Source organism: Colletotrichum fructicola, assembly GCF_000319635.2.
Source record: "Colletotrichum fructicola Nara gc5 chromosome Unknown KSG_Nara_v1_contig05, whole genome shotgun sequence".
Classification (NCBI taxonomy): Eukaryota; Fungi; Ascomycota; class Sordariomycetes; order Glomerellales; family Glomerellaceae; genus Colletotrichum; species Colletotrichum fructicola.
This window is the reverse complement of record NW_027094055.1, coordinates 4,941,536-4,965,096: the sequence shown is the minus strand read 5'-3', so window position 1 is coordinate 4,965,096 and position 23,561 is coordinate 4,941,536. Positions and strand designations below refer to the sequence as shown.

Genomic DNA, 23,561 nt, shown 5'->3' with positions numbered 1-23,561 from the left:
TTATGTTCCTCTAGACGAACCGCCATCCCCAATAAATGCATCATTACGCCCACCAAAGTCAGTCTGGTAATGATACCAGTTGATGTTTGTGCCATCCAACATAAAACTTCCACATATTACACGCCAGCCCTCTGAGTCAGCTGCACCTTGTTGGCCATAGAACAGAGCTAGACGGCTTTGATCTGGAACCGGAAAGACGCCCGTAATTATTAGCTAAAGCCGACGGAAAGACTCAGGTCTACACATATATGTCGAGTCTACGAGTGGTTACAGATAGTGAATAGCCGGATAAAACTAAAATTCAATGCGCCTCGAATCCTACGCGAGTTTAAGCCGATATATACAGGCAGGGAGTCAAATGTTCACCACCCATTCGGCTTCGAAGTGTTCTCATACAAACCAGTGAAATCAAAATCCCATTCCTGCCCGGTGCTGTTTGCCCCACGAAGGAAATCCCAATCTTCCAACTGCTGATGCTGCAAATCAAGATTTGAAAAGTCTGGAGGCATGTTCACTGACATCATTTCATCCGTGAATGTTGTGTCAGGAAGAACTCCGTCACCTTGGGTAGAGGCCCATAAGCCGTTGTCGTTCTCTCGGGCTCCCGCGAGGGCAGTTGATGAGAGTACCGTCTGCTCTCCTCTTGGCACTTCATTTGAAGTATTGGAAGGTGCCGCTTGGGTTGGTCCTGCATACTGATTCGTGTTTCCCGTGTCCAGGGCATTTTGTGTCTGCTGCTGGTCGAACAAATAGCTGCGTCTCAGGGGAGCCTGTAAACCCCTGATGATTTCTTCCACCCTGCGTAGAATATTTGGTTCGATATCCGATAACAGCCTGGTTACCTCCGTCTCGAGATGAGACCGGAGCATGGGCATGATTTCATGACGAACGTATTCATCGAATGTTTCTTCGCGTTCGAAGATAGCCATGTCAAAGTCGTAATCTTGAACAGGTCAGCAGTTTCACGACCAAAGAAGGGTATGAAGGTCTTACAAGGAGTTGGGATATCATCGTCAGGTACGTCAAAGAGAATTCGAAAATCGTCTTCCCATCTCTGACGCTCAGTGCGCCTCTCATCTGCCTTCCGTGATGGACGTGATCGTATTCGCTCTTCCTGCTCCCTACTGAACTCGTCTCGGCGCACAGGATCTTTTGCCTCGCAGGGCGGCTGAGCTCTGGCGTGCTCGCCGACTTCGGGCTCGGATGTAAAGACTCCTTGGCATCTTTGACATATGTATTTTGGAGCTCTATGGTGGCGGTACAGATGGTCTCTGTGCTAAAGTCAGTCGAGTACCAAAGTGTGCTTGATTAGACTTACTTGACGTGGCGAACTGTTAACCAACCGGGCCCCGAACAAGGTCTCCTGTTGTACTTGCGCGGGTTGTGTTTGAAGCATTGGCAAGCATATCTTATGGATGACGAATCACGCTCACGGGCTTGCCGTTTCGGCAAAGATGTACCGTCCCCTTCTTCGTCCTCCTCATCCTCGTCTTGCAGTCCGTTTCTCTTGTTGTGTGATGCGTTTCGTTTTCTTTTAGCATCCGTCAAACGAGATGTTCGACTATCATCAGGTACTCTAGATCTATTTGGTAGGACAATTTCACTTGAGCTCTCTGTCTCGCCTGCCAAGCTGACTAGTTTGAGATAGTCATCCAAGTTTTGTAAAACTTGGCTGACTACGTTGTCAACGATTCTGCTTTTCTCATCTTCGATTGTAGGTCTACGCGGTAGATTGTCAAATCCGGATTCGATGGAGCTGCTGGATGAGTCTCGGTCACTGCTGAAGGCTAGAAGTTCGCCTTCCGCGTGGTATGTTTGAAATGATTCTCCGATACTTGGCGATGATGCAACAACCGAACGGCTACCGGTATAGCCCTCTAGGTGAAGTTTTCTAGCAGCAGGAGCGTGGCCTGCCGCTGCAATGAAGGTGAACTTTCGGGAAACCCAGCCTGAAGGAATAATGTAGTGTGTTGATGACTTCTTTGCTTCGTTGAGATTCCCGACCAGCATCGGCAACCAAATTTGTTCCCCGGTCTGCTTGATCGTCCTTGCACAGACCCACGCAGGCACCAAGACAGAAGTCGCCGCGTCATCATAGAAGCAAAAAGGCCTCCATGAAGAATTGTTCCCATGCCCTCGCGCCAAAGCTGGCTTCCAAAATTTTTGAGTTTCATATCCGTGGATAGGGAGCGACTTGGTTATCATGTTCAAGGCCACTTCCATGCGCGATTGCTCTGGCCGAGCCAGCTGCACCTGCAAGCCACCGCAATGTGACCAAGATGAAAGAGCGCGATCGATCAGTTGCAAAGACAGGATTTGATGTATCGGAAGAAGTCCAGAGTTGAGCGATGATTGGCGAATGTTTCGAATGGTCTTTTTCGCGACATCGTACCGGCGGTGGTGGTCCTCGAGAAATTCGTGTCCCAAGCGGGTGTCATTGATTCTCCGATCCACGAACGAAGTGTGACTAGAAACAAGGCGAGACTCCTCTACAAGGCCCCAAATATTTCTCCGTGTAGTCGAAGCTTTTGCTAAACGAGAAAAGACGCGTCCTGCGAAATCTTTTGGGCCCAGTCGTTCTTTGAGTTTGTGAAGCAGAAGGTTGGCGAAGACCATACTTGCAATCATACTGCTATCGACGACAGCAAGGTAGACCCAGAGACTAACGAGAACACCCAGCAGGTTCTGGTGGTTATCTTCGATGATCAAGTCTGAATCGTGAACAAGCCTCCATATCTCTGAACTGAAGTGTTTTCTGGTGATCTCGTGTTTATGAGCTTGAGATACCACATTGATCGTAATCTGAGCCCAAGTGGACAGTCTGTAGAGGCCATTGCCGGAGGCATATGTGGCCTTCTCTCCCTCCTTTCTCAGTGTCTTGGAAGCTTTGCGTTTGTCGACTATTGTTTGAGACTCGCTTTCCGTACCATGGTAGGGCTCTTGGCGACTTGGACCACTTGAAATCCTTCCAGGATCTGTACTTTCTGACACCAGTGCTGAATCCTTTTTCTGGACTTCGTGGTCTGTCGAAAGTGCTTTATGTATATCGGTCGGATCCAACGCCTTCGCAAGTTTCTCGACAGGGAAATGCAATTCTCGAACGTGGAGACTGTCCCAGCCATGTTCTTCGTCGTATGAGAAATGAGAATCAGGCTCGTCGTAGGAATCGGCCAACCATGCCCCTGGCATACGCAAGTAAGGATTTTCAATCGTGTACCAAAACTCGCCAGCAAACTGATACGCAGATGGTTCCCACCAAATCGACCAGTTTTCTGACTCGGGTTCGAAAGACCTTAAAACCGGCTGAGGCTCAGATAACCACCATGCATCGTCGCACGATGATGTGCCATGGTCTTCCGAAATGGCAATACGATACCGCATTTCGTGTTCGAGTTTGCCGTACTCCATGAGGTCTATCCCTGAGGCCTCAACGTCTTCAAGCCAGTAAGTCATGGCACGAGATGCGTTGCGACGACCCCGGCGCTTTTCGCGAGGCAAGGGCCGCAGGGCTGGTACGTAATGGCGGACGCTGTAGCTCAATCCTCTCATAAGGGGTGTAGTGTAAGTGTGCTCATCACATAGATCGTATATCGGTATGCCCTCCAACAGCCATCTTGTTAGTGTCCTCCAGGCCCTGAACTTATTTACAACAGGGTGAGGATGCTCGATATCTTGACTTTCAGACATCCATATTGTGTCGGAAGCCATCATGAAGTATGTTGTAACGAAGGTGGAAAAGGAAGATGATTCCCATGAATTGCCGAACATAACTTCTCTTCTGAAAGTTGCTGGGCCGAATCCCTCCGCTCTTGCAATCTCTCTCAAAAGCACGCGGGGATCGACATGAGACCAATCAAGAGACGCAAACCGAGCCTTTAAAGGAAGCTGAGTGTAATATGCGTCCATTCTCTCCCCAACCAGAACTTGTAGGAAGTTCGGAACTTTCCATAAAAAATACTGTAATATGCTTGGTTCTTTGCTTTGCTGTCTCGGGATGAAGGCATGTTGAACAGACCCATCAAAATTGCCGAGAGAGTGAACATAACTGAATAACTTCAGCAATTCAGTTGCCGGCAATTCTAGACTGCTCCAATTCAGAATTGCTGCTTTCAAAGGGTTATCATCGATATAGTTGGATTCTGTCAGGCGAAATCCCATTCCCACCAACTTGATCACCACGTGAAGATGACCCATGGATAAAGCGAGCTACTGAGAATGTTAACACCTGTTTGATAAGACGTGATTAAGGGCTATGTATACATGTAGCAACGTCGATCCGTTCTCATCACGATCCATCGGAGATATGTGATGCTGTTGAAGGTAGTCAAGAATGCCTGGCCACTGTCCCTTAAAAACCAATTGAAATAGTGTGGAGTTAATCGGACGCGTGGCCCATGATCTCAGTGTCATGTTCCAACTGACATTTCTGTAGGCCTCGAAGTCCCATGATATGCCTGACATCCACAAAGGGAGTTGGATTCGAGCTTGAATGACTGTATGAAGTCTGGTTAATCACAACAGCAATTTAATGTGACTGAATGTACTTGCGAACCTTGTGTGCCAGCAAGCTGGGGATGAGCACAGAGTCTGTACGAGATTCTCCCCAGTAAAGAGACCGGCTGCCAGTCAATTGGATGGACGATCTCCTCATAACGATCCTTACTCCATTCCAGCGTTTCTGAGTATGTAGGTTGCAGTGGTGGCTTGAAAACTGCTTCTGAGAGATTTGCGGCTTGAAGACGAAGACATATGGCTCGGTAAATGCGGCTCAGTCTCTCTTGGTAGCCTAGGAGTAAGTCTCTCGAAATTTCGATCTTCGTCTTCTGAATGGGCTGTCTCGGCGCTCTCGTTTCGATGGTATGCCTCTGTAGGTCTGTTGAAAGAAGATGTAACTGCCTACGAATACTGATTATCGTGTCTGATGCCTCCTCCTCTCCGCCTTCAAAGATCGATGGAAAAGATCTCTCCAACATTTCAAGTGTTTGCAGGATGAGCCTGACCTCCGGAGTAACGTCTTGAAACTGCTCCCGTAGATCTCTCAGGCTGCAGGCATCTTTAGGGAGGTATTCAACCGCGGTGACGGAACCTGAGCGAAATCCAAGTGCTTCAGCCATTACGTTGACTTTCGTTTCTCAGTTCGAGGTTATAACTTTCTGGGCGGATGTGGTGGTGCAAGACATGCGTGAATGATCAAGATTATGGGCTAGAGGAGGAAAGGAGTTCATAACTAAAGCCCAGCAATAGATCTGAAGCGGGGACGTCAATATTTAGGGGATTGTGCCTTGCCACACAAATACGCCTCGTTGATCATTGGGCGCGTAAACCATTCGCAGCCTGCCGCTCGATGTGTGCCTTAATCTTTCGTCTCTAACGTATGACTGGATGCGGCATGTTTCTGCCCAACATCTGGCGAATGAGATCTTGGAGAGGCGGTGTCGAATAGACACCCGTGTATGCAACCCATTGGCGAACCAACCCCAGACTGCTAAATGGATACGATAGGACTGTTATGTGCGCAAAAACGTCTTGCGCGCAAAGGCGCACTTGATTGCTTTTCACTCATGCTGAAATCGACATATGCGCTTATGGGCTTCGTGCGGCCGAGATGATTGGTAGGTGTCACCCCTGCAGGGACAGGACTTGGAGGCTTGACTGCAATGTAGTCGCCATAGGGGCAACAACTCTTCTGAAACACCAGCCCTGGAAAGTGCCATCCACCGCGGCGTTGCCCGAGGCAATCGAGGTCTTGCACGAAGTCCAATATGCCGCCATCTACTTGTTTTCCGGAGGCAAGAAGAAGGAGTGCGCTTGTCATAAGAGCACCGGCTACACCAATCACACTGAATATGGCCCCCTGCCCCATGAATCCATCTTGTTAAAAGCCGTCGCGAAGACCGTTCCGATTGCATGGCTGTAGCTAAGCTCCAAATCAGCGCAGGAGTCACACGCTGTAACCAAGCTGACCCAGCATCACCCAATTCCTCATGCATCATCGGCTCAGATATCATTGTTTCTACGAACGACGAGGTGCTGCCGGACAACCTTACCCAAGAGGTATTTGCTATGATGCAAGAGGTTCACACAGTTGTGGCATCCCTACGTATGAGTGACCCAGAAACCTACATGGGGCACTTGGAACAGGCCCTCCGCGACTCGCTCGTTCGGACCTTCCAAGGAACATGGCTTGCACTAACAGAAGGCTTCTCAACTAGCACCTCCCCGGGCGGGATCGGGAGACTCGAAGTCAGAGCTTGGGAGCCAGTGGAGGCTCTCAGGGCGGAGGTTTCGCCTGTGAGAATTCTTTCATGGTTGTCTATCAGTATGTTGTTCGTCTTATCTGGCTTCTTGGTGTTGGTTCTCGACAACTGCTCCGACGGAATGACAGTTAGCAACCCGGTAATTGCAGCTATTATGTTGGACAGCTCTGGGGTTATTGAAGCGGATGATACTGGCCTTTGTAATGCGGTGGATATCAGTAAAGATCGTGGGAATGATACTGAGCGGGGACTCCGCTTAGAAGTCAGCAATGGGAGGGCTGGGACGAGCGACTACAAACATCCGAGATTAGTACCGGAGGAAACGTCAGCGGCTTATCTTAGTTAGTTGCAACTGCTAGTAGGAACTGCATGTATCATCCACGTTGATCATCTGCTTTTCTTAGGCTTCTGCTCCGGACTCGAAGACTTGCGACAGCTAAGACATTTGTTTTCATTCCTATGCCTTCTTACAGCCGGATACGACAGGTTTTCTTGGTGATCCTCCGTCCTGCGAGCGAATACCCCTCTCATAGATGCTTCGAAATCGTCGAGTGATGTTACAAACTTGGAAAGCTCCAGCATATAGAAGCCGTGATGTTTGGGAATACGGCGATTGCACCATTTGGTTACATCAATTCGGAAGAGACAATACAACCCATTTTGTCTATTGTAATTTCTCCACACGTTGTAGAGGCGAGAGACGAGAGCAGCGATGTCACTCAGCCACTGCTCTAAAAGTACAGGAACAAGAATTTTTCACAGTCTTGCTCAACTACTTCCTCTGTCTAGGCATCATCCACCCACCCGCCTGGAATGCGGAGTGGCGGATTCTCAATAAGATCCCAGAATTCCCCAGCGAACTCATCCGAATCGACATCCCAGATAAGGTGCCAGTCCTCAGGTCGAGGACCATACTTAAACGAGGCCAGCCTCATGTTCCAGCCAAATATATGGCATCTTGGCAGCAGCTGTGCGCCTCGACGATGTCGGAGAGAAGAGCTCGAATGAAAATATATATGTCGAGTTCGCGTTTGCCGTACTCCTCTAGATTGATGCCCGCAGACTGCACGTCTTCCAACCAAAATCTCATGGCTCGAGATACGCTTTGCATGATCCAGCGGATGCTGCGAAGACGTGCGCGGCGTGAACCTTGCCATATGTGTAGGCAGTTAAAAGGCGCATAGAAAAGGCCGGAGAAAAATGGCGTCAAGTCGTCGCGCTCGACTCTCCTCAACTCAGTGAGTTCCCGCAGAGATATTCCAGCAAGATACCATCGCGCAAGCTTACGCCAGGAACGAAATCCGTCAAACGTTCGTAGATGGATATTTTCCTCATCCGCAAGTCCTCCTGAATCCATGCCATCCCAGAGACCGATAGGTATCTTGTCGAAATATGACTGTGCAAAACTTTGCAGACTCTTTCCTTCCATGCTATACGCATCGAAGGTGTGGTTTTCATTACATCCATCGACTGCCCTCAAAGCAGCCGGACTAACACCAGCGCCCATACTTAGTTGCTCTGGTAGAACACCTGGGTTGACATCCCACCACGAAAGGTGTATAAACCGAACTTGAGGAGGCAACTGCAGGTATTCTTCGCGCCGGTTCCCAACAATCATTTCGAAAGTGCCGGGAACACTCCAGATGCAAAGGGGGAAAATATAACCTTTGCAATTCCAAGAACCAGAAAATATTGCGTCGATCTCTTCTTCAAGAGCTTCCGCGTCGAACATCAATTTAACAATTTCAGTGAAAACTGCGTTGCTAAAAGCAACTCCCATTACTTTGACGCACTGAGAGACTGCAAACCCAAGATCATCGGTTTCCGTAAAGCTTAAACCCCAGCTCAGCAATGCTTTGAACGTGTCTAGATGCCCACTCAAAGCTGCATACTGCACATCTCTATGAGCTACTTCTTTGTTCATTCATATCAGATTGTCATTGACTCACATGAAGTAGTGTTCTTCCGTCTCCATCACGATCTAGTAATGATGCATCACCCACAGCTAGGGCCCTCTCCACATCCGAGAGCTTGCCCTCATAGACATCACGGAACGTCCCGGAATAGGTAGGCCTCCTAACCCACGTTTTGAGACAGATTTGCCAGCCGACATTGGAACGATATGTCTGCAAGTCAAAAACTCGTTGAGATATCCACTTGGGGAGCTGTAGGCAGAGTTGATGCACTACAAATGCGTTAGTGTGGTCCTTCGAAATTGTGCTTCAGCGAGTCTACCGGTCCGGTATGGGTAAAAGGAATTCTGAGATTGCTTGTATTTTAACCCTCCAAAGAAAGAAGCTCTCTGCCATGGAATAGGCTTTGGGCCCATCTCGTATCCGCTTGGGCGTTTCTCTCCGAACCAAACGGAGCTGCTCGTGGCGGGTTGCACCTCTTGCGAGTCACCCATAACAGTGTTCAATGATTTTCGTTCTGGGTCTTGAACCAGCTCTACTACAGGCGGAGACTTTACAACAGCACTGGCCGCAAGAGTTTGTGAGAAGCTGTTCATAATCTCAGCGAAAATTACTGGTACCCACATAATATAGGTTTGCTGCGATAGCAAGATTAGCTGCAACGCAAAATCTATTCGTTCCTGGAATTCCCGGATATTGTCCTTCTTGAAAGACACCTTCAGCCTCGTCAATTTTCTTCTCGTTCGTTTTGCAGCACTGATCCTGGCTTGCAAGTCTTCCGCCAAGCTCTCCAAATCATCGACAGCCTGCCGGCAGTACTCGATGCTGAGATTGGCGGCGCTATTGTGGTAGACTTTGTGGCGCTGCTGTACGAATTCAGCCTCCATCTCTGCCAGAACGGGCTTCAAAACCTCGAGTCGTCTCATAAGTCGGTTCATCTCTTCGGAAACGTCCTGGATCTCATCCCATAGCTTCTTCAACTTGACGATGCTGACACCGAATTTGCCTGTCAGCTCTGCTACAGCGAGAGCGCTCGCGACAACCCCGAATACTTCGGCCATGGCTGTGGGTCTGCCCAGACGTTGTTACTGAACTTTTAGGCGTATCTCAACATTGTCGTGCCTCGTAAACATTGCTGGGTCTGGCGGGAATTCTGGTTGATGGAGGGTGGAAAGTCAGGCTGGGGCGGATGAGCATCAGCATTACTCAGGGCGGGAGATTCCGCTTGTAACATTCCCCGCGACGCTGGCGCACCAAGAATGCCTTATGAGTCGCAGGCATCTAAGCCACCAACTGCCTGCAGGTTTCTGCATGAAGCTGCCACCTCTGTGACGTGTGATTCGATGACGGCTGTTGGCTTCAGCAGGGGTGACATCGCGATTCCTTTCTGCTAGTGAGCCGTCTTCGTTGCATACCAAGCCAATAGAAAGGTCAAACCGGCCAAGGCCATCGGCACCTTGAATGATTACATGAGACACTGCTTCTGCAAATAGACAACTGTTGTTTTCAATCTAAATTATATATAAAACGAAAGTGTGTAATTCTATGCAAAAATGTCGTTAATGAGGCCAAACGAGATGCTCACTGAATAGTCGGAGGCGGCGTCGGTTGCTTCTTCCGTCTCGGCGGCTCCACCTTGACCGGCTCCGGCATCTTCGCGACCTCCGCCTCTTTAATCTCGGCCTCCGTGACAACCTCGGGCTGCTTGAGAAGGTCAGACTCCTCCGCCAACTCAATTTTCCTCACGGTCTCATTCTGGTTGACCTCCGGCTTGACAGGCGTGGGCTGAAGCACTTCGATCTTTGCCGGCTCCGGCGCCTTCACAATATTAGGCTTGACCTCGACCTCAGGCTTCACCGGCTCCTTCACAGCCTCCTTCTCAACAACCTCAAAATCAGGCTCGACGACCTTGGCCTTTGCCTCCTCCACCTTCGGCGCCTCCGTCTTCACCTCCCGCTCCATCACAACCCCGCTATCCCTCCGCCCATCCCACAACTCCCTCACAGCGCCCCAGTACCTCTCCCCGTCCGTCCTCGCGTGCGCCACATGCTGGCTGCCCTCGAACCTCTCCCTGCCCACCCTGAACCCGACCTCCCGCGCCTCGTTGGCGTGCTTCTCAACATCCCCCCAGTAGATCATCTCGTCCTCGCGGCTATACAGATACACCCGCCGCTGCTCGCTCTGCAACAGCGCCTTCTGCTTCAGCGCCGCCCACATCCTGCCGAGAAACCCGTGCCGCCCGCCGAACGGCACCTGGAAGATCCAGAACCAGCCGATGAAGACGTGCACCAGCGGCGCCAGGAACCGCGGGAACACCGCCGACAGCGCGCGGTAGCTGCGCATCCAGTGGAACCCGCCCGGGCACGAGTCGTACACGCTCACATGCGGCGGCAGGCTGCCGAGCCCCCGGCCCGCGCGGTCGGCGGCGGCGTACAGCTCGAAGAATTTCGAGAGGTTCGACGCGCCGCCGTTGGAGAAGACGTGCAGCAGCAGCTGGGGCCGCTTCGCCTCGCCGGGCGGCGTGGCGTCCGCGAGGGCCCGCACGACGGAGACGGCGGGCTTGATCTCGCGCTTGGCGATGCGCACCGAGAGCGTGTGGATGAAGGGGCACTTGACCAGCAGGATGCGCGCCGTCGGGTAGAGGGCCATGTAGCGCGAGGTGTACTTTGCGATGTGCACGTCTTGGGCGGACATCCAGGCGAAGATGGCGATGAGCTGCGGGGAGCCCGGGTCCGGGGCTGCCGATGGCGGCTCGTAGAGGAATGTGTTTGGGGAGAGGGCCCTCATCTGTGGGAGAGCCCCTTGGGTGCTTAATTGGTTTGAGGCCATGGTGGATGATGCTTTGGCTCTCGATGTGCGGCCGCGGATGTGCTGGAGTGAGATGGGGGATGATGATGAGTTGGAATGTGGAGGGAGTGAGGTCGGATATAAAGTAGTGGACCTGAGGTCATGGACGAGACACTAGTTGCATTTAGACGCTGCAAGTTCAGCCTTAAGTTGTGTCTTCTTGGGACGTGTAGTCATGGCAAGGTTGTTAAGGTTGGCAAGGTTACCCCTTCCGGCAACTGCTTCGGCTTGAAACCCCTGGTCGGCGGGGTTGCGAATCCATCCTCAACGGTAATCTAGAGGATTCTCTGAAGGATCGCTGTTGAGAATGGGTCTACGACTCTAGGCATCCACTGATCGCAATTCGTAGCAGGGGAATGGCTCGGATTGATATGGAAATTTGAACCCAACGGGCCGGCGGCAAGACAGCAACGGCCGCCTCGGCGAGTTGGGGTAAACGCTCCGACCACTAGTCATTGCAGGACCATGAAGTTGGCGATTGAGCGGTGTTCAGGCTTGAACCAGTTAACAATTTGACGTTTAATTAATGTCAAAATTTGAGTACAGGGTGGCAGCTCATAACAAGTCGTTCCATGGCAACTGTTCGTACGAAGATAGCATCAATTCTACCCGGAGTCGTGCTGCCCAGTTCAAACCATGTGAAGGACAGATTGTTTCACCCGAAGTTACCAACGGTATCCCAGCTAACAACATCTTGAATCATCAGTCAGCCTCGTTTCCCGTACTAGTCAGTTCAGTTCAGATGAAGCTCCGTTGGTGACATGGAAGTAGTTGTGACAGGTTGGGGAGAACATCGTGTCTACTAGCGCGGCAGAGGGAAAGGTATGCGGACGATGCGCCGTCTCGCATGCCGCATGAATGACAAACAAATCGCGCAGAACGCAGCCGTCGGATGTGGAAGTACGCCTCGCGGAGTCTGGTAGGTTTCTACCTTACTTAGCGGTGGCAAGGGATATTTGCTTGGTCATGAGTCTGCACCACGGTCACCCTGGCTGCAGCTGCCAGTGTGCCAGAATACCCTAGAAGAGCCAGAAACCCCAGACGCCTCGCCGTTGGAAGTCTTCGCTATTTCCAAATTTTGATTGCTTATACCCTGAAAGCCGTGTCCTGTGCCACTCGCCCCTGGATGACACCTCGGACGGCAGCTGCAGGTTCCCGTTGAGCGTGGGCACCACGGCTGGACGTCGGACGTAGACATTGAACCGAAATTGAGAGCTGCGTATGCCATTTTGAATTAATTCCAGGGTTGTTTGGAGGATGGTACATTAGGTTGGCTGCTTTCTGAAAATCGACCGACTTCGTGACTGCTTCGAGGCGGCAATTAACATAGATGCCGTTGAGTGAAGTCGGCATTCCCGACCGGCCAGTCGTCTAAGCGGCAATGATTGAAAGGTCTGGACCTTGAGTCCTATCACAGCTCGTGTTGTGAACATGTGCAACTCCAGAGTCGGGTACATATTCGCGGCCAGCCCCGTTCGTTCCGTGATCCCGTCAAACGGATGAGTGGACTTGCACGGTCCCAAGTCCAAAGGCCCGATTGACTTGGACGAGTTTGGACCGCGAGCTCGGGACGAGTGCGGCGACAGAAAGGAGTCGAATGACAAACAAACGGACATTCGGTAGTGATTGATTGCCTCCTAAGTCGTGATGCGTCTGATGGAGGAAGACTGGGCACGGGTTAGCTATGTCATATGAAGATGAACCGGGAAAGGGAGACATCTGGGTCTACCTGAGGCAGTAAGGACCTGTATTACGACAAGCAGGGAAGTAGTTGCCGTGTCCATGAGCTCCTCCCGGATGTGACGACGTTACCAAACGAGACAGGCGCAGGGTCGCCCCTATCGTGACTTCCGCGACGGCAACCACCCTCTCGGCCCCTTCCCCCTTTCGCAAGCCACGCCTTCCCGGCGTCACAAATAACTCAGGAGGAAGCGACTGCCCGAGAGCTGACTGGGTAGATGCCGTACCTTCCATCTCTCTCTTCCCTCGACCCCTCCTTATTACCTCCCTCCTTCGTTCCAAGATTCCGAATCTCCTCTTTCGCAACCCATCACTTCCCTCTCTCCAGCTGCCTCATCCAGAGATTCCAGCTGTTGAGCCACTTCTTCGTTCACTCTCTTGTTCATTCTCTCGTTCCACCAGACACTCATTTCTTGTACATTCCTTCCAACTCCCTCTGCCCTTCATCGCCATGAGGGTCGCCCATATCCTCTCCTCCCTTGTGGGAGTTGGTATACTAACCGCCAACGCTGCTGTCATCGACAAGCACAAGACCAACAGCATCGAAATCATCAGCCCCCTCAAGGGCATCAGCTTCCAGCGTATCAAGGCTCACCGCGAGCCTATTGCTGAGGATGTCGTCGGCCGAACCCAGCCCCTCAAGGCCTTCCGCGGCAAGGTCGCTGGCCACAATGCCGCCACGGCCCTGCAAGCTGCTCAGCCCAAGGACCTCTCCAATGCCTACCAGAACATCACTGCCCTGACTCCCTATGGCACCCAATACTCTATCGAGGTCATCTGGGATGGAAAGCCCCTCAACATGCTGTTCGACACCGGCAGCAGCGACACCTGGGCTGCCAGCACCAATCTCTCCTGCGTCAGCATGACGGGCACCGTTGCCTACCCTCAGGAGGCATGCGCCTTTGGCCCTGACCTCATTGATGGGTTCAAGTATGGCCCTGTCGAGGATATCCATTTCGCACTCAGCTACGGCTCAGGCGAGAAGGCGTCGGGCCCCATGGGGTACAGCGATATCGAGGTCGCTGGCATCGTCGTTCAACAGCAGCAGGTTGGTCTTGCCAATCTCACTCACTGGTACGGCAACAACTACACCAACGGCATCCTTGGCATGGCCTACCCCTCCATCACGAGTGCCTTCACTGGCGATGCCACCGAGAAGCGTCCTGCCTTCCAGGTGCCGTACCAGCCCTTCTTCACCAGCATGGTCCAGCAAGGACTCTCTGCAGACTCTTTCAGTGTTGCTCTCGTCCGCAACTCCTCTGGTGTCATTGCTTGGGGTGGCCGCACTGGCGTCACCATCTCGAGTCCCACGGCGTACACGGACCTCATCATCGTAAGTCGCCTTCCTCGTCTTCCTTTCAATGGTTGCAACCCCAGCTGACATGCCGAAAGACACAAATCAACACTGAGCGACCAGAATCCGCCTGGCAGTACTCGTACTACACGATCCTTGTCGATGGTATCAAGTGGGGAACAACGACAGACGAGAGGAAGTTCCCCTACATCGTCGACACGGGAACCACCATGATGTTCGTCCCTCCTCCTATCGCAGAGGCCATTGCCAGGTCATTCTCCCCCAGCGGCATCTACATGTTTCAGTACGGCTCTTACTTCGCACCCTGCGACGCGGTTGCTCCGCGTGTCGCGGTTGTCATCGAGGGCAACAGCTTCTGGATCAACCCTGTAGACCTCATCTTCCGCAACATGAAGGATCAGCTCACTGGATACTGCCAGATCGCCATCACCACTGGAGCTACTGGTCCGTATGTTCTCGGATCAGTCTTCCTGCACAACGTCGAGGCTTATTTCGACGTCGGCGCTGCCCAGATGCGCTTCTACTCCCGACAGACCTTTGGTCCTACGCCCGAGGCCTCAATTGGTCCGGATCGTGTGTCTGTCTAACAAGTTCAAGAGTCACGGTTTCTTTTCTGACGAGTAGAGCTAGGTGTGGATGAGATGCATCAGTTATAATATCGCGGATCAGAATTGTCGAGAGATTGATTTGCTCCAAGCTTCTGGGGTCTGTGGGACCAGGAAAATTGCTTTGCCAGAGATGTGGTTGTCGGTTGCTAGATAGGTCCTTAGGTTGGTAGAGTTCAGTCTAAGCATGCCACTTGCCTCATGTTTCCTTTGATGAGTGATGCTCTCGATCCATGGTCCATGAATGGAGCTGCCTTGCCCGGTTCAGTAATGTTTTGGGCAAGTAGAGAGCTTTGCAGCTGTGCAGTGTAGCTTCCCAGATGCATTCATAGAGACGGGAGGCAAGCAAACCTAGCGCAACTGGCGTTCCACAGTGGACAGTGCTGAAACCAGAGGCCGGATCGGGACTTATCGGAGTGGCGACGGTGGGCTTATCGCAGACACTGTAGTCTTATCGATAACGGGTGTGACCTCACCGGTTCATGGGCACCGATTTCTGCCACTTCATTCAACAGTTCGTGATCCAAGCCTGTTGCATCCCTTCGCCCTCACCGACTTCCTCTGCCTGGCGACGCCTAGATCCCCCCTCCAAGGACACGAATACCTCTTCTTCTTCACCTGCCGCTGTCTTTTGCGCTTTAGCTCCTCTGTAGCCCGCCTCCTCGTCCTCACGATCAGCCGCCCCTGACCGCCCGGTGTGTGCTGCGGTTATTCGGCACTCGCTGCACCGACCGACACTTTGTGCCCTCCGACATCCTCCGCTATTCGTCGGCAAAAAAAAAAAGCCCAGCAGCATTTGGAGGTTCGACAACGGGGCACGAGTTTTTGACAGCAAGGCCAAGAGCGAAGCGTTTCCGGAGCCTCGGAAATTTCGAAGCCTTCAAATCGGACCAGCACCTCAGCCAGTATGGGTATCGGAGTAATCCCGGCGGGTGCGCCCCTGGTGGACGGCAAGCGACAGCCCAGGAGGCAGCACACCTGGAGCTTTAGCAAGGTACGATGAGTCTTTGATTTCCTTCTGTTGGTTTGTTTCGAGAGTGTTTGGTTTCAACCGTTTTCCGGTCTGTCTTTCATCTTTGTCCCGTTCTGCTACCTGGGCATTACTCAGTGAGGTGCAGCTCAGTGAGTTATGCAGCAGCCACTTGGTTCTCAGAGCATCAGAGCCTCCGATATTCAGGGACTCGATTTTCCATCCTTCCCGTCACTCTCGCCCCCGATTGAAGCAATCAGTCTGTTTTCTCAATTGCGCTCAGGCGGTGTGAACAATCAGGCAGGGGGCTCGCTGGCATCTGAGGAAAACCCGACCCCTGAGAAAAAGGCTCTGCTGGTTGATACGATCTGGCAATCGTGCCGATTTGCTGGGCCGCCCCCGTGTCGCGTCCCGGCCGGCTGGACTTGCTGGTTCGGAGCAGGGCCAGCCAGCAGCATACCCAGGCCCGGGCTGGGCTGGGCTGGGCTGGAGTGGGGGTGCAACAGGAGGATAAAGGAAAAGCCCCTGACGCGCGTGGGTGGTGAGAATTTACCAGCTGCGCAAGTGCAGCAGCAGCAGCGGTGTAAATCCCAATTCCCATATTTTTTTCCTTCTCGGCCTAGGTCAGGAGACCCCTTTGGACCGGATGACCTTTTCCCCTGGCGAATTGTACGTGGGGGTGTCAGGTGCTAGTGGCCAAGCTTGGCTGGCTTGCTCAATTGAGCTGCTGTCTGAAGGTCTTTCCCAGTTTCTTAGCAGAGTGCTGCTGCTGCCGGCTACATGTTTGCACGGCCGGCGTTGTCTCGGTAGTGGCCGGGAATGATCGGACGGGGGAAAAATGCATGTTGGCTGGGAGCAGAAGCAAAATGGCAAAGTTGTCGAAGGAACGGGAAGTTCTTATTGTTTCTGGAAGTGGGATTGGAATTCCAGTGTTTTACTTTTTCTGTCGCGACACGGGGGGATTCCTTCGGTTTTCGTTTGCAGCTGTGGCTCCGTCATCGCCAAAGGCAATTGCAGCACGCGTACAGTAATGCATCCCGACATCTCTCCTGACGAACCGGCTATGACTGGCGAGTCGGATGGGAGTGTATTTGGCCGTGGGCTGATCTCCACCTCGGTTGTGTTCGGTGAGGGCCAGAGACTTGAGCAAAAGTGCAGGAATTAGCTGGTCTTCACTGGCTGATGAGCGCTGCTAGACGTCCCCGTTGAATGCGGGGACGGGGAGCTGAAGCTTGGAGCTGTCACGTTGTGCATGTTTCTCAAGGAGATGGAGGCCCGGTAGAGGTTCTGGATGGGCTGCTTAGTGGCTGCCCGCCCACCCCCAGGCTGGAAAAGTTCAGGGACCGGAGAGAAGCGGGCACAGGAACGCCAAAATGAGGGGCACCGGACGGGGGGATTGGAGTTGGCATGGGGTCATGATGGAGGGGCGGGCAGGCCACGCCGAGGCTTCACCTTGCAGGACCTGGACTTGGACTGCCATACTGCGTACACTCACTACCTTACCTAAGGTAAGGTAAGGTCATGTCAAAGATTGCCATGCTGCACTGCAGGAATGGTCCAATAGTCAGCAGTCTTTGCAGGGTGGTGATCTGGTGCGTCTGCTGCTGCTCCTGGGAATCCCGATTGCAGGGAAAGGAAACATGGAAACATGCAAGCAGCGCACTGCAGAGTGCGACAGCTGTGTCCGTAGCTGGTGCGCCTAAGTCTGTGAATCCGCCCCAGTGGGTTTGACTCTCAGTTCCGCCCTCTGTCTGACCTGACGAGACACCGGACTGATGCGACAAGGTGGGCTATCGTCTATCATGGCGGCAGCTGTTGCCTTTTTCTGCTGTTCCCTCTTGCCCGGTGTCAAGTCTAGGTAGAAACCAGTCCAGTCACTGCTACAGCAGCAGCAGCTAGTATTGACTCTGGCCGGTGGTTCGCAGCTACCTTACCTTACCCTACCTCAGTCACTCAGTCACTCACGCTACCTTACCCTCGGGATAGCCTCTCGGCGTCCCCTGCTTCCTTTTACGTACCGCTCTCTCAGTCCCCTTCCGTTTCTCCAGACTCGTGCACGCTGCTCGCCCACTCATTACTCTGTTCCCTCCACCCTCACATCACAGTGCTGCCATCAGATCACTTTACTCTCAAATCTGCCCCCTCACCCCGTGCATCTTCTTTCAACTTCTCTACAACATCAAACAGCCACACTTGCATTCCCACGCTTCCAACGTATACCATATACGGCCATACATACGCAAACAGACAAGGACCCTGACCAGCTGTCCTGGGAGTCCTGCCTCACGCCAGCGCACATTGTCTTTCCTCTGTCCCCTGCTAGCGGCTCTTTCAGCACCTGGGAGCTGTAGCTGTCGTCGGGTCGAGAAGTGCCTCCACCCCGGCTGTGCTCCAGGCCACCGCACCCTCCCCCGAACCTCACACCGGGGGGTCCCGCCTTTTCTGGGCGTAGAGCTACCGCCTCTGCTGGAACCATCACGCGAGCTGCCTTCCGTGCCCGCCGCAACCTCGCGCCTTCTTATTCTGCTGTCTCTGTTCGCTTCTGCATGGTCTTCTTCACGCCTCGCTCCTTGTTGTTTCTCTCGTCGTTGCAATATATCAAAATAAACGTGCACGTCGGCAAGCCGTCAAGATGCCATCAGCCAAGACTAACGGCATCGGCATCCAGGTGGAGGATCTCAAGATATGTGTCGTCATGGTCGGTCTGCCCGCCAGAGGCAAGAGCTTCATCGCCCAAAAAGGTACGTTTCCAATGCCATCACACAAGCTTCGGCACGACTCGCGCTTCGGGGACCCCAACTTTCAGGAAATCGTTACTGACCTTTCCAGCGCAACGGTATCTGGGATGGCTCTCAATCAAGGCCAAGACCTTCAACGTCGGCAGCTACCGCCGCCAGGAGGATGCCCACCCCTCTGCTGACTTCTTTGACTTTCACAACGCAGAGGGTGAGCGGAGACGTCGCGCCGCCGCCGAGAAGGCCATCGAGGACATGCTGGCTTGGTTCCGCCAAGGCGGTGTCATCGGCATCCTCGACGCCACCAACTCCACCAAGGAGCGCCGCAAGTGGGTTCTCGACATCTGCACCAAGGAGGGCATCGAAGTCCTCTTTGTCGAGAGCAAGTGCGATGACGAGAACCTCATCATGGCCAACATCCGCGACGTCAAGCTCACCTCCCCCGACTACCAGGGCCAGGACCCCGAGGAGGCGGCCCTCGACTTCCGCAACCGCATCCGCAACTACGAAAAGGTGTACAAGTCGCTTGACGAGGACGGCGACGAGGATGAGTACACGTACCTCAAGATCATGGATGTCGGCAAGCAGGTCATCATCAACCGCATCCAGGACTACCTGCAGAGTCGTGTCGTTTACTACCTTATGAACCTTCACATCCGGCCTCGTTCCATCTGGCTATCAAGAGTGAGCCTTTTGTGACTGGTGAGTGGAATTACGCTGACATGGAACAGCACGGAGAGTCCATGTACAACTTGGACGGCCGCATTGGCGGCGACACAATGCTCTCGCCTCGTGGTGAGCAATATGCCAGGAAACTTCCCGAGCTCGTCAGGAAATCAGTCGGCGTAAGTAAACCCGCACTCGCATCTCACCCCACGCTCACATCTACAGGACGACCGTCCCCTCACCGTTTGGACCTCAACACTGAAGCGCACCATCGCCACCTCCCGCTTCCTTCCTTCCGACTACAACCAACTGCAGTGGAAGGCTCTCGACGAGCTCGACTCTGGTGTGTGCGACGGACTGACCTACCAGGAGATCAAGGACCGCTTCCCCGAGGACTTTGCCGCCCGCGACGAGGACAAGTACAACTACCGCTACCGCGGCGGCGAGTCCTACCGCGACGTCGTCATCCGCCTCGAGCCCATCATCATGGAGCTCGAGCGCTCCGAGGACATCCTCATCGTAACCCACCAGGCCGTCCTGCGCTGCATCTACGCGTACTTCATGAATAAGTCTCAGGCGGACAGCCCGTGGATGAACGTGCCGCTACACACTCTCATTAAGCTCACCCCGCGTGCCTATGGAACCGAGGAGGTGCGCTACGAGGCCAACATTCCGGCTGTTAGCACCTGGCGCGGCAAGGGCTCCACGGCCAAGCATGAGAACCCGACGGCGGAGTGTACGTGAACCAGAGCGAATTGGACATGAATCATGATGAGAAAGAGCAAGTTTGACTAAGGCTGGACGCAGGAAAAAATAAGTTGAGGCGATGAGCGGATCGGCGTACGGGGGCCATCGGGTCCCAAAAGAGCGTGCGGCGGATTTCCTTTTTCTTCACTTGACGACGACAATGTCCTTTCCATTCCAACTCGGCATTCTCTCATCCCACGGCGTTTAAGGAACGACGAAAAGAAAAATACACACGCAGATAGGAACATTTTCGGCGGTAAAAACGCAGGGAGGCGGCATATCAAAGGCGGGCGTGTCCGACAATCATTCTCACATGGAAATATCATGTTAGCTTACTGGCCTCCGGGCGGGTCGTCCGTCGTGCTCCGCGATGGTCTCGCAGATTCGGACATTGGGTGACCCCTGGACATTGGCCCTCGTCAATGCCTGCTTTTCTTGCTCGAGATCCTACGATAAGTCTAGGATTCATGAAAGTCTCTGGCACGAGGCCGCCGGATGCATCGATGGTTCTTGGTAGTGGCGGGAGGCATAGGCATAGAGGTTCTTTTGGGACCGAGGTTGACGAAGGGCTTTCTTTTATGGTTGATCCCCTTCGTTTCACCCAGTTTATTTCTCATCGAGAGTTGTATCTATGTAACAATGACCGTTGCATATCTGAGATGGGCGTCGTGCCTAATGAGAGGCTAGTTTGTTCACCTTCAAGTCCACAATGCTATCAGTGTCATAAGATCAGAGACGCGGGCCTCTATCGGATGCGAGAGGCAACGTCAGGTCGTTTGTTTTGTAGTAATACCTGCGACTCTCGCCGTGGAGCACTGGATTTGATTGCCGTGCGTTTGATTGGATGATCTGTTGTGGAATTCGCAGCTTGCAGACCGGCACTGTGACCCTGTACACTGTGCAAAGCCGGAGCATGCGCCGGATTTCACGTATAACGCCGACTTTGTGGTCTTATATATGCATCCAGCTAGATATCCAATATGATTTACTACCCATTGCATACTTAACTTGCATAACTCTATTCAGTTGAGAGGCTCTCAAGGTGGAAAACCGGGCTTGGAAAACAGGTCGATAACGACAATAAGGTTTTCTGCCCTACCCTCTGCTGAACCGTAAAGGCTCGAAATTTGTTTCCAAAAGAGTCAAAAATCTTCAATTTCCTCATCCTATTCCCGGTTCAATTTCAACAACCAGCGACAGTGTGCTAGAGGAGAGCTCTGGTTGAGGTACGTGCCCCAGTCTGCCCCGCACATCATCGGACCGGATGAACCACATCCGCTATCGCAAAAGGAGCTCCACTAAATTTTCTCCCCGATAAGAAAAAATTCCCATTGAGACCCTCCAAACCAGCGGCTCGCAAAAGTTGCAGTCCTCCCGCCCAAGCGCAGCTTCCCCAAACCACCACCACACACACAACCGCAACCATGGACGCCGCCGCCAGCAGCAAGAAGCGCAAGCTCCGCGACGCCAATGGCTCGAAGCCGTCCAAGAAGCGCTCCTCTTCCGGAGCAGCACCCTCTCCCGCCGCAAAGTCGAAGAAGCTGAAGCGCACCGCGCCCGCGCCCGCCTCCGACGACGATTCTGAGAACGAGGATGCCGAGGAGGTGCAGTCAGACGAGGAGGAGGAGGAAGACGCCGCCGAGACCGACGAGAACTTCAAGGACGCAGAAGACGACGACGGCGCCGGCTCAGACCTCGACGACGACGTCAAGGCCCCCGCCGCCGCACCCAAATCCACCTCCGACATCCCCAACGCGGACGCCCTCACGCTGCCCCAGGTCGGCGCCGAAGCCCACGACTTCGCCGAGCTCAACCTCTCCGACAAGACGATGAAGGCCATCGGCGAGATGGGCTTCACCAAGATGACCGAGATCCAGCGCCGCGGCATCCCGCCCCTGCTATCCGGCAAGGACGTCCTCGGCGCCGCCAAGACCGGCTCCGGCAAGACCCTCGCCTTCCTCATCCCCGCCGTCGAGATGCTCTCCGCCCTGCGCTTCAAGCCGCGCAACGGCACCGGCGTCATCGTCGTCTCGCCCACGCGCGAGCTCGCCCTGCAGATCTTTGGTGTGGCGCGGGAGCTGATGGCGCACCACTCGCAGACGTACGGCATCGTCATCGGCGGCGCGAACCGCCGCGCCGAGGCGGACAAGCTGCAGAAGGGCGTGAACTTGCTCATCGCCACACCCGGCAGATTGCTGGACCACCTGCAAAACACCCCCTTCGTCTTCAAGAACCTCAAGTCGCTCATCATCGACGAGGCGGACCGCATCCTCGAGATCGGTTTCGAGGACGAGATGCGCCAGATCGTCAAGATCCTGCCCAAGGACGACCGCCAGACGATGCTCTTCTCCGCGACGCAGACGACAAAGGTCGAGGACCTCGCGCGCATCTCGCTGCGCCCGGGGCCGCTGTACGTCAACGTCGACGAGAAGCAGGAGCACAGCACGGTGGCGAACCTGGAGCAGGGCTACGTGATCTGCGACGCGGACAAGCGGTTTTTGTTGTTGTTCAGCTTTTTGAAGCGCAACTTGAAGAAGAAGGTGATTGTGTTCTTCAGCAGTTGCAACTCGGTCAAGTACCACGCCGAGCTGCTGAACTATATCGATCTGCCGGTGCTGGATTTGCATGGAAAGCAGAAGCAGCAGAAGCGGACGAATACGTTTTTCGAGTTTTGCAATGCGAAGCAGGGGACGCTGATTTGCACTGACGTTGCCGCGCGTGGATTGGATGTGAGTTCCTTTTGCCCCCTTCTTAACCTTGGTTTGAGAGACAACGTGCTAATCAAATGCCCGACAGATCCCCGCCGTCGACTGGATCGTGCAGGTCGACCCCCCCGACGACCCGCGCGACTACATCCACCGCGTCGGCCGCACAGCCCGCGGCGCCAACTCCAAGGGCCGCAGCCTCATGTTCCTGCAGCCCTCCGAGGTCGGCTTCCTCACGCACCTCAAGGAGGCGCGCGTGCCGGTCGTCGAGTTCGACTTCCCCGCCAACAAGATCGCCAACATCCAGAGCCTGCTCGAGAAGCTCATCACGCAGAACTACTACCTCAACAAGAGCGCCAAGGACGGCTACCGCAGCTACCTGCACGCGTACGCGAGCCACTCGCTGCGCACGGTGTTCGACGTCAACAAGCTGGATTTGGCCAAGGTGGCCAAGAGCTTCGGGTTCGCGGTGCCGCCGCGGGTGGACGTCACGGTGGGCGCGAGCGGGCGCGGGGAGAAGAAGGTGCAGGGACGGAGGGCGTATGGGAGCCAGCCGAAGCAGGGGAGTGGGGGGTATTATAAGAAGAGGTGAGATGAGAGGAGTTAGATTGGGGAGAAGGGGTGAAAGATGAAAAGAGGAAGGCAAGGCATCCAACTGTGAAAATAGCACGGCGTCGAGTTTTTTAAAATGGTAATTTGGGACTTTTTTTTCTTCATGAGACAGATCCTGCGGGTTTGACTTGAGAGGTACCCGCGGATGGAGGGCTGGAAGACGTTTGTAAGGGCAGTAGCTCAGCATAATCATTTCGTCTCCAAGCCGACGATCTTGCGTTCTCGTTGGTGACGGGACAGATCGATAGAATTCGCGACACCGTTGCTCCTCAAAGCAAGCAGCATGGCTGACTGAACCCTGTAAGCAATGCGCTCACGCACTCACTCACTCGCATGCTCGCAGCGGCGGTGGCGTCTCTTACCATCGATATATCACATGTATTTTGCATGAAAACACGGGAGACACAGATATAGGCCCTACTTTGGCGCAGATAAGGTGAAGCCATTCC

The 23,561-nt window shown here is 53.6% G+C and overlaps 7 protein-coding genes across 7 annotated transcripts; 3 read left to right on the top strand and 4 right to left on the bottom strand.

Moving 5' to 3' along the window:
* Positions 1 to 362: 362 nt before the first annotated feature.
* On the bottom strand, positions 363 to 4,296 carry CGGC5_v010128 (uncharacterized protein; the record flags this gene model as incomplete). Its single annotated transcript, XM_032021167.2, has 4 exons — positions 363 to 943; positions 994 to 1,271; positions 1,319 to 4,206; positions 4,261 to 4,296. The coding sequence occupies 4 exons, from the start codon at positions 4,294 to 4,296 to the stop codon at positions 363 to 365; spliced, it is 3,783 nt and encodes a 1,260-aa protein (XP_031881845.2).
* Positions 4,297 to 7,188: 2,892 nt separating this feature from the next.
* Positions 7,189 to 9,231, bottom strand: CGGC5_v010127 (uncharacterized protein; the record flags this gene model as incomplete). The annotated part of the gene is made up of 4 exons (XM_032021164.1): positions 7,189 to 8,148; positions 8,207 to 8,442; positions 8,493 to 8,734; positions 8,795 to 9,231. The coding sequence occupies 4 exons, from the start codon at positions 9,229 to 9,231 to the stop codon at positions 7,189 to 7,191; spliced, it is 1,875 nt and encodes a 624-aa protein (XP_031881823.1).
* Positions 9,232 to 9,751: 520 nt separating this feature from the next.
* On the bottom strand, positions 9,752 to 10,999 carry tmem53-b-0 (Transmembrane protein 53-B; the record flags this gene model as incomplete). The annotated part of the gene is made up of 1 exon (XM_032021163.1): positions 9,752 to 10,999. The coding sequence occupies one exon, from the start codon at positions 10,997 to 10,999 to the stop codon at positions 9,752 to 9,754; it is 1,248 nt and encodes a 415-aa protein (XP_031881815.1).
* Positions 11,000 to 12,508: 1,509 nt separating this feature from the next.
* On the bottom strand, positions 12,509 to 12,801 carry CGGC5_v010125 (uncharacterized protein; the record flags this gene model as incomplete). The annotated part of the gene is made up of 2 exons (XM_066152268.1): positions 12,509 to 12,684; positions 12,747 to 12,801. 2 exons carry the CDS (start codon positions 12,799 to 12,801, stop codon positions 12,509 to 12,511), a joined length of 231 nt encoding a protein of 76 aa, XP_066008575.1.
* Positions 12,802 to 13,208: 407 nt separating this feature from the next.
* Positions 13,209 to 14,659, top strand: CGGC5_v010124 (putative aspartic-type endopeptidase; the record flags this gene model as incomplete). Its single annotated transcript, XM_032021162.1, has 2 exons — positions 13,209 to 14,090; positions 14,150 to 14,659. The coding sequence occupies 2 exons, from the start codon at positions 13,209 to 13,211 to the stop codon at positions 14,657 to 14,659; spliced, it is 1,392 nt and encodes a 463-aa protein (XP_031881901.1).
* A 3,620-nt stretch (positions 14,660 to 18,279) lies between these two features.
* On the top strand, positions 18,280 to 19,870 carry FBP26 (Fructose-2,6-bisphosphatase; the record flags this gene model as incomplete). The annotated part of the gene is made up of 6 exons (XM_066152267.1): positions 18,280 to 18,388; positions 18,477 to 19,066; positions 19,114 to 19,227; positions 19,274 to 19,679; positions 19,732 to 19,784; positions 19,856 to 19,870. 6 exons carry the CDS (start codon positions 18,280 to 18,282, stop codon positions 19,868 to 19,870), a joined length of 1,287 nt encoding a protein of 428 aa, XP_066008574.1.
* A 1,349-nt stretch (positions 19,871 to 21,219) lies between these two features.
* On the top strand, positions 21,220 to 23,092 carry HAS1 (ATP-dependent RNA helicase HAS1; the record flags this gene model as incomplete). Its single annotated transcript, XM_032021160.1, has 2 exons — positions 21,220 to 22,524; positions 22,592 to 23,092. 2 exons carry the CDS (start codon positions 21,220 to 21,222, stop codon positions 23,090 to 23,092), a joined length of 1,806 nt encoding a protein of 601 aa, XP_031881807.1.
* Between the last annotated feature and the right edge of the window lie 469 nt (positions 23,093 to 23,561).